The sequence below is a fragment of the Gossypium arboreum genome, chromosome 9, assembly GCF_025698485.1.
Source record: "Gossypium arboreum isolate Shixiya-1 chromosome 9, ASM2569848v2, whole genome shotgun sequence".
Lineage (NCBI taxonomy): Eukaryota > Viridiplantae > Streptophyta > Magnoliopsida > Malvales > Malvaceae > Gossypium > Gossypium arboreum.
The window spans coordinates 71564518-71579195 of record NC_069078.1 but is presented as its reverse complement, the minus strand read 5'-3'; the positions used below and the strand labels follow the sequence as shown (position 1 = coordinate 71579195).

Sequence of the window (14678 nt, the reverse complement as noted above, 5' to 3'; positions counted from 1 at the left end):
GAATTTTGTAGACCAAAATGCCGTTTTAGTAAACTAAAATTGTTTTATTAAAACAAAGGTGATCCGATCACACCAAATAAAGATCGGTGGCGACTCTTGTTTTTATTTTTATTTTCAAACAAAGTCAATTCCCGCTTTCGAAAAAATGGTTTCGACAGCTTGGCGACTCCACTGGGGACTGTTTTTGAAAGTTGAGCCATAAATTTGATCATTTTTTGTTCTTTGTCGAAATTTGAAAATCTATTTTAAACTTACGATCATTTCATTGTATCATTTCATTGCATTTCCTCTATGTGGTCTCTTTCTCTTTATACGATTGGCTTTTTGTTCGACTCTTTTAACTATACTTTTGCACATCATATTGCGTTGTTGGTCAATTTTACCCCTTTAAGTGGGAGTGAGAAACAACTCCTTCGTAAGGTCTTCACCTCAGTATAGGATAGTGGATCACTTTCAGGATACATCCGTACCTACGTCTTCGTGAGGTTTTCATCTCCGTATAGCCGTAGGGAAATGAATTCCCCTGGATTGAACTCAGTCCGTATGAGCCTATAATGGGTGAGGATCGAGGAATCTGCTGGTTCAAGTACCTTTACTTTAGAACCGAACCACATGTAATGAGCCCTAAGAGCCTACCCTAGGTAGAACCACACCAAACCCTAGTGGTTACCCAATTAGGTGCTTAATTATTCCTTATTTATTTTGAATTATATTCTTTGTATATAATACTGACTTGTTGTATTTTGTTGTTATCGCATGGCATCTCATCATAAAAGGGTGTTGATTCACGTTCGGTTACTAGATAGGAGAGTTTAGCATGGAAAAAGGATTTCTTGATAGAGTGGAGGATAATGCGGCCGTCCGAGTGTGGTCCGAGAGAACGCAACAAAAGAAAGGAGATAGTTTGACCGAGGGATATGAATCGGAGTTGTGAGATTTCACTCACATCAGTGCGACTCAGAACGACCTGCAAGAGTTAAGGGATATATGGAATAGTTGGAATAGCGAGGTCAAGCAACTCTTTTATTGTAACTATGGCAACCTACCCTATTTGCTCAATGTAAAGGTGGACAAGTACTTGTTTCGTGCCCTCGCGTAGTTTTGGAACCCCGCTTACAGTTGCTTCACCTTCGGAAGAGTCGATATAGTACCTACTGTGGAGGAATACATGGCGTTACTTAATTGGCCAAAGATTCAGGTCGATAGGGCCTATTCAAAACCTATCAACGTCCCTCCCTTTTTGAAGAAATTGATGAATATCACGGGGATGAGCGAGCAATGGGTTGCAACCCGCATCAAGTAAAAAGGGGATAGTAAGTGTATTCCTTGGAGGAATTTGAGGGACTTGATCCTTGCACACCCGGATTCGAAGAAAAAGGTTGATGTTTTTGCCTTAAGCCTCTACAGTTTGGTCATCTTTCCTAATGCACTCGGACACATAGATGAAGCCGTCTCAAATATATTCGATCGACTTGATAAAGGTACCAAACCCGTCCCGGCAATCCTAGCAGAAACTTTCAGATCCTTGAACGCATGTTGGAAAGCAGGCGAGGGAAGATTTATTGGTTGTACACAGCTTCTTTTAGCTTGGTTCCATAGCCATTTTTGAAAGGTGGAGAAGGTCTTCTATCGGGTTTTCTCTAAGGACTATTCCCCATTAAGAGAATTAGTGGCCACATCGAGGCGAGACGACATCTCAGAAAAGAAATGGATAACTATTCTCCAGAATTTACGGGCCGAAGATGCTGAATGGAGGGCTCCGTGGTTGACCCCTGACGAGATCTTATATAGGTACGATGATTTTGAGTGGGTCCCTCTAGCTGAAATATGGGGAGCTGTTAGATACGCTCAACTGCTTGTGTTAAGGCAGTATCGATCAAGGCAGTTTATACCGGTGACACAAAGGTTGGCACAATATGAGTTCCCCTATAAAGACAACAATTATAAGAGGAGGGTTTGTGAGATATCAGATGCTTGGAACCAAATTCGAAGAATGAAAGGATTCAACATAGGCCCAATAACGACCCCCGAATATGAATGGTGGTGGGGTAGGAGAGTCAATGATAACATTCCTAGGCCGAATCAAGGGAACACTCGACCGATAGAGGAGCATTTACGGGTCATCCCATTCGAGTTAGAGATCATTAAATAGGACTTTAAGAAAAGGAACTCGAAGTTGGGGAAGAAGTTAGAGTAGCTAGAAAAAGAGAAAATAAAGTTGGGATTAGACGTCGATATCCACAAGCTAGAGGCTGAGAAGTTAAGGAAAGGAAAGAACAAGGTCGAGGAAGATTTGGATAGTCTGAAAACCGATTACAAGAAGCTGCGTATGTCGATAAGAACTACTGGTTTAGGTAAAATGGCGGAGCAATGGCGTCAAGAGGTTAAAGAGGAAAAGACTAGAGCTAACCATTGGGAGAAAAGGTTTCAAGATGCCCTAGTACGAGAGGACACTCTGAAAAAGAGTTTTTTAGAAAGCCAAAACGAAAAGGAGAAGTTACGAGCTCGGGAGGTTAAATTGAAAAGATCACTACATCAACATCGTAGCCGTAATTCGGTAATTAAGCTAAAGGCTAGTCTGAGCAGGATCGAAGAGTTGAAAGGGAAAGTAAAGAAACTCGAGACTGTGCTACGAGATAACAAAATTCGAGTAAAACTTCTTGAGGCAAACAATGACCATTTCAAGGAACAGCTTCACCGCTCTTAAGACCAGATTAGAGATAGAGACTATGTCATAGGCGAAGCTGTGGCTCAGGTTCGGAAGGTAGCCGATCACTTGCAAACCTTGGCAGTTCAAGCTGATGTATTGAGCTTAAAGTACGAGTCAGAATCAGATCGAGGTTGAAACTTAGCTTGGCTTCTTAGGAAAGTTAAGGCTTTGGGCATTAGGGCAAAGTCGTATATGTAATCATCCATTTTATGTAAAGAAATTTTTCTTCTAGTAAAATTCTTCTAATGAAATTGAATTAGAGTCAACGCCTCTTTTTGCCTTCATTCATTTTTATTACATTTCATCATATGCATCATATTGCACGAAAAGACCCTGATTAAATACAATTATTTCAGTTAATCTGGAAACCAACAAGAATCAACCAACCGAACACAGCTACAATACCCGCCGTAAAACCAAAGCAATGGATCAGAGATTAGAAAGGATAGAACAAATGCAAAGGGAAATGCAAGAGCAATTACAAGCGCAGATGCAAGAGCAACTGGCTAAAATACAACAAGATATGAGGGAAAAAATGGACGAATCCCAAAATAATATGATAGGCTAGTTGGCGCAGTTGTTGGCTAGAGAACGCGAAAAAGGGAATAGCACTATGGGGAACGATAATAAAGACCCTATCTCTCCTTCAAGCTTTGCTCCGGTAAACACTCAACTACAACCGGAGGTGCACCCAAGAACGGTACCTGTCACTATTAGGCTCCAGCAATACCAGGCCAATGCCTCACACCAATGAATATTCCTATAGGTTCGGGCTCTAATCCCGGAGATAATCCAACTAATCCATTTGTCCCGGACCTTAATGACGCGGCAGAAATAGAGAAAAGAAAAGTAGACCTGGCAAAACAACTCGATGATCAGTGTAAATGGCTTGAAGAAAAGCTCAAAGCAATGGAGACTGCCAATTACCGTGGCGGGATCGATGCTAAGGACTTAAGCTTGGTCCCAGATCTGGTGCTCTCACTAAAATTTAAAACCCCGGAGTTTGAAAAGTAAAATGGGACGAGCTGTCCTGAAGCTCATATTACAATGTTCTGTCGAAGGATGACAGGGTATGCTAACAATGATCAGCTGTTGATCCACTGTTTCCAAGACAGTCTGATCGGATCCGCGACCAAGTGGTATAACCAGCTCAGCTGTACCCAAATTAGTTCATGGAAGGACTTGGCTCAAGCCTTCATGAGACAATACGGTCACGTGATAGACATAGCACCCGACAGACTTACATTACAAAACATGGAAAAGAAGCCAAGTGAGAGCTTTAAGCAGTATACCCAACGATGAAGGGAAATAGCGATGCAAGTCCAACCACCCCTATTGGAGGAGGAAACGACCATGCTTTTTATTAATACCCTGAAGGCACCATTCATTAACTACATATTGGGAAGCGCTACTAAGAGCTTCTCGGACATAGTGATGTCTGGGAGATGATAGAAAACACGATAAGATGTGGGAAAATTGAAGCGGGAGAGAGTGCCAAGAGATCAGCTCTTAGAAGGAAAGAAAATGAGGTGAACAATGCTAGCATATGCCAAGCCAGTCACGGTAAGCCAGCCGAGGGCAGTGACTACTAGCCATCAGGGCTCCGCAAGACAAGATTCCAACCCAAGGTCTAACGCGGAAAGAGTCCAGTTCATACCAATCCCAATGACGTATAGGGAGCTTTACCAGAATTTGTTCGATGCGTATGTGGTGTCTCCATTTTACTTGAAACCCATGCAACCTCTATTCCCTAAGTGGTATGACGCAAATGCTCAATGCGAATACCATGTAAGAATCTCGGGGCACACAATTGAGAATTGCACGGCCTTTAAGAAATTAGTCCAAAGGTTCATAAAGATGGGCATTGTGAAGTTCGATGATCCTATAGGACCCAATATGGCGAGAAATTCGTTACCCAATCATTCAGACGAAGGGGTAAACGCGATAGTTGAAAATGGAGGGAGGAGAACCAAGATAGATGTATTAGAGGTAAAGACTCCGTTAAGATGGGTTTGGAAGAAAATGGTGGAAGAAGGTTTACTTACATAAGATTTAGAGGAGAAGCCCGAAGGAGCAAACTACTACTGTGATTTTCACGACGAGGAAGGGCATAAGATCCAAAAGTGTAATGAATTCATGGCTCTGGTATAGAGATTGATAGAAAATAAAGAGATTGAATTCTTTGAGTATACTAAGGGCCCGAAGGGAGAAAACATGTGCACGTCGAAGCAAGGGCCAACCAACAAAGTCCATGGGGTCAGTCACCTAGTGGTAATCATATCACGACCAAGAATCAATGAAGTCGGAGTACCAATTGCATTAAAAAGGTCATAATCCAAAAGCCCGTTGCTTTCCCTTATAAAGATAGCAAAAGGGTTCTTTGAAATTATGACTGCAACGTGACAATCCCGAGAAAGGAGAACCCGATTGGCACTTCGGAGGAAGGTCAAGACGAAGGTTTCTATACACGAAGTGGAAGGCGTTATACCCCGAATATAAAAGTAGAATCAGTTAAAGGAAAATCTGTGGTTGTTGAACAAAGAAAGGAGAAGACGATCAGACCTGAATCACCCGTCAATGAGCCTATAACGGAAAAAGAGGCTAAGAAATTCTTAAAATTCCTGAAGCACAGCGAGTACAGCGTTGTGGAGCAATTGCATAAATAGCCAGCTCGCATATCTATACTAGCTTTGCTCTTGAGCTCAGAGACTCACCGCAGTGCATTGATGAAAGTTTTAAATGAAACATATGTTGCGGATGATATCTCTGTCAACAAGCTAGATCGTCTGGTCAATAACATCAGTGCGAATAATTTTATTTTCTTTAATGATGATGAAATACCACCGAGAGGCATGGAATCTACAAAGGCCCTGCACATCACCATTCGCTGCAAGGGATACACGTTGTCGAGGGTACTGATTGATAATGGATCAGTGTTGAATGTCCTGCCCTTGTCCACGCTAAATAGGTTACCAGTGGATAGCTCCCACATGAAGCCATATCAAAACGTCGTAAGAGCATTCGACGGTACTGAAAGAAAAGTGATGGGAAGAATCGAGATACCTCTCTTGGCCCAAATACATACGAGGTGGACTTCTTGGTAATGGACATCAAGCCATCATACAATTGCCTGTTGGAGAGGCCGTGGATCCACTCAGCGGGAGTAGTACGGTTATCATTACACTAAAAATTGAAGTTGGTGACTAAGGGTAGATTGGTAACGATAAACGTGAAAGAAGACATCATTGCATCTATTACCAGTAACGCGTCGTACATAGGTGCGGACGATGAGGCGATAGAATATTCCTTTCGATCGCTAGAATTCATCAATGCTACATTCATTGTCGAAGGGAACAAGATCCCAATGCCCAAAATATCTAAAATTACGAGGATGGGCCTGCGATTAACGGTCGGCAAATGAGCCCTGCCAGTAAGAGGACTTGGAAGGTGCCTCCAAGGAAGGAGCGAGGTACCAATGCTAAGGGAAAAAGGAGACCGCTTTGGTTTAGGATTTAAGCCAGATGTGAAACAAAAGAAGAAAGAGCTGGAGAAAAAGCAAGAGAGAAGAAGAGCACATCTGCGCGGTGAGGAGCTCAAGTGGGAACCAATGATCTTTCCTTATTTATCCAGAACATTTGTATCGGGAGGAACTATTTACCCCGAACAGAAGATCCCTATAACTTTTAGAATTAACTCAGAGTAATATTCAAAACAAGCTTATTGCTCTAAGCCTAGGGGCAATAAGAATCCTTTTATGAAATAGGCATATGTCCAAATATCGTTATTTCAATAAAAAATGCATTTTTACGTATCATCTTGAGCAAATATTCTTTTATTCTTTCTACTTCATTCATAACCATACCACACAAATAAAATATTCTTATATTCTTTTGTTCTTTGGATTTTTTTCTTCATCCATAACAGGTCTCCAGATATCAATGATATGAGCAACTTTGCCACTAACTCAGAGACTCCTTTCGAGCAAGATTTATGTATGGAAGACACTGAGGATTTTGAAGATGATCGAAATTGTAACCTATCTCCTGATTTGTTAAGGATGGTAGAACAAGAGCAGAAACAAATCCTACCTCACAAAGAGTCGGTGGAAGTTATTAGCTTAGGAGAAGGAAAAGAGGTGAAGATTGGAGCTAGTATCACTGTAAAAACAAAGCGAGACCTTATCAAATTACTCTGAGAATCCAAGGATGTCTTCGCATGGTCATATCAAGACATGCCCGGTTTGAACACTGATATCGTGGTACACTGACTCCCCATAAAGGAGGAGTGTAAGCCAATTCAACAGAAACTCCGAAGGATGAGACCCGATGTTTTGTTAAAGATAAAAGAAGAGGTCAAAAAGTAATTCGACACCGGTTTCTTACAAGTGGTCAAATACTTAAAATGGGTAGCCAATATAGTCCCGGTTCTTAAGAAAGATAGAAAGGTATGAATGTGCGTGGACCATCGAGATTTGAACAAAGCCAGCCCAAAAAACAACTTCCCGCTGCCTCACATTGATACGTTAGTGGATAACACAGTAGGTTACTCACTTTTCTCCTTTATGGACGACTTCTCGGGGTACAACCAGATAAAGATGCATCCCGAAGACATGGAAAAGACCACATTTGTAACCATGTGGGGGACGTTTTATTATAAGGTGATGCCATTCGGACTAAAAAACGCAGGAGCAACATATCAAAGAGCCATGGTAACTTTGTTCCATGATATGATGCACAAGGAGATCGAAATTTACGTCGACGATATGATTGAAAAATCCAAAACTGAGAAAGAGCATGTGCAAGTCCTAAGGAAACTATTCTTAAGGTTAAAGAAGTTCCAACTAAAGCTCAATCCCGCAAAATGTACCTTCGAGGCCAGGTCAGGAAAGTTGTTGGGATTCGTAGTTAGCGAAAAGAGGATCGAGATCGACCCAGATAAAGTCAAGGCTATACAAGAATTACCCCTGCCACGCACTCAAAAAGAAGTTCGAGGTTTCCTAGGAAGATTACCCCTGCCACGCACTCAAAAAGAAGTTCGAGGTTTCCTAGGAAGACTAAATTACATCGCTTATTTCATCTCGCAATTAATGGAGAAATGTGACTCGATATTCCGTCTTCTTAGGAAGCATAACCCAGGTGTTTGGGATGAGGAGTGCCAAAAGACTTTTGATAAGGTCAAACATTATCTGTCCAATGCCCCAGTACTGATGCCACCTTGCCCGGATAAACCACTGATGCTGTACTTGGCAGTGTTCGAAAACTCCATGGAATGCGTGCTAGGCCAACATGACGAGTCAGGAAGAAAAGAAAAAGCGATATACTATCTCAGCAAGAAATTCACCGAATGTGAGACAAGGTATTCGTCGATTGAGAAGTTGTGTTGTGTTTTGATTTGGATAACCCGAAGACTAAGACAATACATGTTGTACCACACAACTTGGCTCATCTCAAAACTAGATCCTTTGAAGTACATGATGGAGTCAAATGCTTTGAACGGAAGAATGGCTCATTGGCAAATTTTACTTTTTGAGTTTGACATAGTCTACGTGAACCAAAAGGCTGTAAAGGGGAGTGCAATAGCAGATTTTCTGGCCAGTAGAGCTCCAGAAGATTATGAGCCACTAAGCTTTGATTTCCCGAATGAGGATCTAATGTACGTTGCAACCATGGAAGAAGACTCCCAAGAAGGACACCCTTGGAAGCTGAATTTTGACGGAGCTTCCAATGCTGTGGGGAATAGAATCGGGGCAGTTTTGGTATCCCTAAACAGATATTATTATCCTTGTACCAGTAAATTGGATTTTAATTGCACAAACAATATGGCCTATTACGAAGCATGTATCATGGGAATTCGTGCAGCCATAGAACGTAAGATTAAAGTGCTGGAAGTATATGGGGATTCTGCACTAGTGATCTATCAGCTTAAAGGTGAATGGGAGACAAGAGACCCTAAGTTGATCAATTACCGAAGGCTGGTTCTTGAGTTAATCGAGAAGTTTAACGATATCACTTTCTGCTACCTTCCACGAGATGAAAACCAGATGGCTAATGCCTTGGCAACCTTAGCTTCTATGATCAAAGTAAATAAACAAGAGGATGTGAAGCCTATCCAAATGAGTATTTACGAGGCTCCGGCTCATTGCTGCAACATCGAAGAAGAAGAAGAGAAAGATAATCATCCTTGGTATTAGGATATTTTACGATATGTGAAGAGTCGTGAATACCCAAACCAAGCGACTGAGAATGATAAAAGGATATTAAGAAGGCTGGTTAGTGACTATGTCTTGGATGGAGAGATCCTATACAAAAGAAGGAAGGATCAGGTACTCCTAAGATGTGTAGACGCTGTTGAAGCTAAGCAAATCCTGGAAGAGGTTCAAGAGGGTGTCTGCGGAACACATGCCAATGGTTTCACCATGACGAGACAGATCATGAGATTCGGATATTATTGGTCCACTATGGAAGGAGATTACGTTAACTATGCCAAGAAGTGCCATAAATGCTAAATTTATAGAGATAAAATTCATGTACCTCCTTCACCCCTTCATGTTATGACTTCTCCATGGTCTTTCTCTATGTGGGGCATAGATGTCATTGGGCCAATCTCACCGAAGGCATTTAATGGACATCGGTTCATCTTTGTCGTCATAGATTATTTCACCAAATGGGTAGAGGCCACCTCTTATGCTAATGTCACAAAGTCAGCAGTCAGTAAGTTCTTAAAGAAAGAAATCATATGTCGATATAGGATGCCTGAGAGGATCATATCAGACAATGCACTGAACTTGAACAACAGCACAATAGCAGAGGTCTGTAGCCAATTCAGGATCAGACACTATAATTCGTCACCATATCGCCCAAAGATGAATGGTGCGGTGGAAGCAGCCAACAAGAACATCAAGAAGATCATAGGAAAAATGACTGAGACCTATAAAGATTGGCACGAGAAATTACCATTTGCCCTTTATGCCTACCGGACGTCAGTCAGAACCTCTACCGGGGCAACGCCTTTTTCTTTAGTTTATGAAATGGAGGCGGTTCTGCCTATTGATGTCGAGATTCCCTCTCTAAGTGTGCTGTCAAAACTAAAGTTAGATGAAGCAAAATAGATCCAGTCTCGATACGACCAGTTGAACTTAATTGAAGAAAAGAGACTAAAGGCTATCCATCATGGTCAAATGTATCAAAAGAGAATGATACGGGCTTATAATAAGAAGGTTCACCGTAGAGAATTCCATGAAGGAGACCTTGTTTTGAAAAAGATCCTCCTCATACAAAAGGACTTCAGAGGAAAATGGATGCCTAATTGGGAGGGACCTTATATGGTAAAGAAGGCTTTCTCTGGAGGAGCTCTGATTTTGACCGAGATGAATGGTAAAAGCCTGCCTAATCCCGTGAATTCAGATTCGGTCAAAAGGTACTTTACCTAAAAAAAAAGAAACGGAGAGGCCAAGGCGAAAACCTGTAAAAGGGCGCCTTGAGACCAAAGGGGTTTTGAATTGAAAACCCAGGAATGGGAAATTCAAATCGAAGTGAGGCATCTAGTAGTATCGTCTTCTCTGAATTAACAAAAGAAGGGATGTTACATCTTGGGGCATAAAAAAAAAGGTTCTTTAGGTTTTCTAAACACACATCAAGTTCAAAGGGTCCTCGAGAAGATTTGTGCAACAAAGCTCATGCTGCGATATCTGGAGCACTTATTCTTATCTTATTCATTTTGTATTTTTGGCAGAATGTGCTATCTTGATTAATTTTTTAGTTTTCATTTTGTATCTTAGCAAATTTACTATCTTGTTTACCCTATTCATTTTGAGCTTTGCTCTCAATAAAATTCCATTTTGTCTAATGCGATAATCTTTTTCAAGCGTTTTTCATTGAAATGATGATTAATGGACTAACAATATTCAAAAAAAGAGTTCTGCAGATTACTCTGAAATGCTTCTAAATGATACAAAGACCTGAAATGGGACTAATTAGTTTGAATCACCCTACATTCAAAGGTTGGAAACGTTGGGGAAAGAATAGCCCAAATTGTGATTATTTCTTCAAGTTTTCTACCAAAGATACCGGCTGGAGAAAAGATAGGGTAATACATTAATGATAAAGCCTCGATGAACGACAAGTAATAACAAATTAAGCATTAAAAAATGTCATTTTGCATTCATACAAACATCATTCATACACATCTAGCTAGGAGCATCTGAGTCACTCTATTAATGACATCCTAATCATTTGGCATAAATAAGCACATGAAATAGATTCAACAAGTCACGTTCTCCAAAGAATGGTGTAATGGACCAAAGAAATCAAAATCCTGTGCCCCTGAGGATGTAGTGGGACCGATTGGATTCTCCATGGTGAATCTTGTCTCCCTGAAGTTGCAATGGAGCATATTGAAGTCGCAAATCTTATCTCCTTGAAGTTATAGAGGAGTAGATTGAAGTTACAGATCTCATCTCCCTAAAGTGGCAGCGGAATAGATTGAAGAATGGCAAACCTTATCTCCCTGAAGTTACGGTGGAGTAGGTTAAAAATACAAGTCTTATTTCCCTGAAATTGTAATGGAATAGACTGAAGATAGCAAATCTTATCTCTCTGAAGTTGCAGTAGAGCAGATTAAGGCTATAAGTCCTATACCTCTGAAGTTACAGTGGGTCAGATCAAATCTACCATGGCAAATATTATCTCTTTGAAGTTGCAGTATAGCAGATTAAAGCCATTAACATTATCTCCCTGAAGATACAGTGGAGCAGTTTGAAATTACCAAGCCTTATCTCCCTGAAGTTAGAGTGGAATAGACTGAAGATAGCAAATCTTATCTCTCTGAAGTTGTAGTAGAGCAGATTAAGGCTATAAATCCTATACCTCTGAAGTTGCAGTAGGTCGGATCAAGTTACCATGGTGAATCTTATCTCCCTGAAGTTGCAGTGGAGCAGATTGAAGTCACAAACCTCATCTCCCTGAAGATGCAGTGAGGTTGAAATTACCAAGTCTTATCTCTTTGAAGTTCCAGCAAAGTAAGTCGAAGCTACAAATCTCTTCTCCCTGGAATTGCATTGGAACAAATCGTAGCACTATTTCCTATACCCCTAAAGATGTAGTGGGATGGAACGAGCTATTGGAAGAAAAGAAGTACCAAGAAGCCAATATTCGGCAAGACTAGGCAAAATTGGCTCTTTTTAAGGTCTTTGCTCCATTCTCGTTACACGACAATGAGCAAAGAGGGGCAGCTGTAATAGCCAATTTTGGCCTGGCCCATTTATAAAATAAAAACCAAAAATAAACAAAGTCTAAATATTTTTACAGACCACCAAATAACCCAAACACACGCCCAAATCAAAACCTCATCAGCCCATTAAACTAACCCTAATAGCCCACTTACTTAAAATTTTCAGCAAACCCTAGCCACCAAGTTTTCAGCCGCCACTCCCCCTCAGCCTTGGCCATCACGCGCGCCATCACCACCACTCAGGGCACCAACAATCGGCCTTCCACGCGTCTGACACCTGCAAGACGAAACTAACACACAAAATACAAGAAACAAAGAAGAAAAAACAAAAATAATAGCAGACAACAAGCAAAAAACAAAAACTAATCTATGTAATTCGGTTATAAAAGCCGAAACATCCCTTTGTAGTTTTTTTTATGAACACCAGCAATCAAAAAGCAAAAGAACACAAAGAAAATGTTGATTTCCGATCTTATTCTCTTCGTTTTCATTTCGTTCTTTAATTTATTTTTGATTTCTTTTTTATTTTTGTTTACAAATCTATTAAACGAAAGTGGGCATAAAAGAAATAAAAAAAAAGAAGAGGAGAAGAGAGTCTTACCAGATCCACCCCGTGGTCGCGTCGTCGGAGCTCTCCTATCCGTTCGGCACGATGAACCACCTGCGATGATGGGTTTCAAATCCTAGCAGAGGAAGGCTAAGAGAAGAGGGGAGGGAGAGAAAGCAAACAGCTTTCTGATTTTTTTTAAATGGGGGCTGAAAAAAAAAAGGGTTTTGGTTGTAAAAAATGATGATGAAACGGCATAGTTTCGTTAACCCCCAAGCCTTAAAACGACGACGTTTAGGGGGGGAGACCCGCGCGCCCGACCCGGTTTGAAGGGGAACCCGCGTGTTTTTAAGGCCCAAATGGGCTATTTTCGATTATGGTCCCTCTTTCTTTCCTGCGTCATTCCATTTAGTCATTTTTTGCACTTTTCCTTTTTTTAAATTTCGCCATTTTATTTTATTTCATTTCTGTTTTGATCCTTGGCCTGGACGGATGAAACGCAGCGCATGGACTTGGGATATTACCCCTTTTTGTCCTCGCGAATCTAAGAATGTTTTGATTTAGTCCCCGATGGCCTTCTTTTTTTTTATTTGCAATTGACACATCATATTCTGATCTATTTTCAATCATGTCCCGAACCCTTTATTTCATTTATTTATTTTAAAATGTTTTATTAATATGTTATTTTGAATATTTTTATAGGTTGCTTACATTAGATTACTTATATGAATTATTTATCTAAATTTGTTTTAAATGTTGATTATTCAAAATTGTGTTATTATTATTTGTTTCAAAATTTTTTCTCTCTTTAACATTATGTATTTTAAATTGTTTTGTATATATTATATATATTCTGCTTTCTCAATTATTATCTATATAGCATTTCAAATCTTTTTATACCCATTATTAAAAACTGCTTTTATATTATTATTATTATTATTATTATTATTATTATTATTATTATTATTATTATTTTAAAATTTCTTTTACTTTAGATTCTTACTTATTACTTTTAAAAATCGACATATATATTATTCATTTTCAAAATGGTTTTATATATCTTATGTTAAATTTTTTATTTTAAAAATGGTTTTATTGTTATTTACTTTAGGTTTTATATATATTATTTATTTTACACTTTTATGTATGTATATATATATATTATCTATTTTAAAATTATTCATATGAATCTTTTTTATTTTACTTAGATAATATAGATTTTAAAATTCTTCTACATTGTTTATTTTAAACTCGCTTTATGTATTATTCATTTTAAATTGTTTTATTATTTACTTTAAAATTTTATATATATTATTAATTTCAAACTGTTATATCTATTTTTATATATATACTATATCTATTTTTATATATATACTAATTATTTCTTTGATGTCTTGTATATTACCAATTTTAAAATTTCTTTTACACATACTCTATTTTTAAATTGTTTTGCACATTGTTGATATTAATTTTTTCATTATTTATTTTAAATTCTTTTCTTGTCATTTTAAAATTTGTTTTACGTTTTATTCATTTTAATTTGCTTTATGATTTTTAAAATTCATTCGTCTTTGGTTATTAATAATTAGTATTTAAATAATGTATGTTGTGTGATCATTTCCATTGTGTACTTTAATTCGTTTATTTCATATTGTTGCATTATTGTTATTCATTCGTGTAATGTTGTATCCATGTATATTTGTCTCGTGCTCATTGCTATTTTATTTCATATCATCGCCTCATGAATTAAACCCCAATACATTTATCCAATAAATCGCTTTATTTTAACTTAAACAAATAACATACATTGTTAAGTTTTATATTCGCTATATTTCAAAAAAAAAATTCAAAATAAGGCAATGTTTCGCGTTTCGGAACATCGAAGAATTGAATTGTGCCCTAACTTACAGGGTTTCGGTTCTCTCGTTGATTCTAAAATAGCTAAATATCCTTTTGATTTTTTTAAATACACGGAATTCCAATTAAAATTAAAGACGACCTTGCGTTTGAGAATTCATGGTATTGTGTTCTAACTTACGGGATGTGATACTTCGATATCTCGAGATAAGGAAATCTTTAGTAATTGTTTTGAGCTAATGCAAACATTTAAAAAATCGATGCTAATAAAAAGGATCGTATTTCAAACTCATTCCCGATTTTCAATTTTCGACATTAAGACACTAACTAATCAAT

At 38.7% G+C, this 14678-nt stretch overlaps 1 protein-coding gene across 1 annotated transcript; it reads left to right on the top strand.

Annotated features, from left to right (window-relative positions):
• The first annotated feature begins 8183 nt into the window (after window positions 1-8183).
• On the top strand, window positions 8184-8900 carry LOC108455534 (uncharacterized). Its single transcript, XM_017754081.2, has 2 exons — window positions 8184-8499; window positions 8638-8900. The coding sequence occupies exons 1-2, from the start codon at window positions 8184-8186 to the stop codon at window positions 8898-8900; spliced, it is 579 nt and encodes a 192-aa protein (XP_017609570.2).
• The last annotated feature ends 5778 nt before the right edge of the window (window positions 8901-14678 follow it).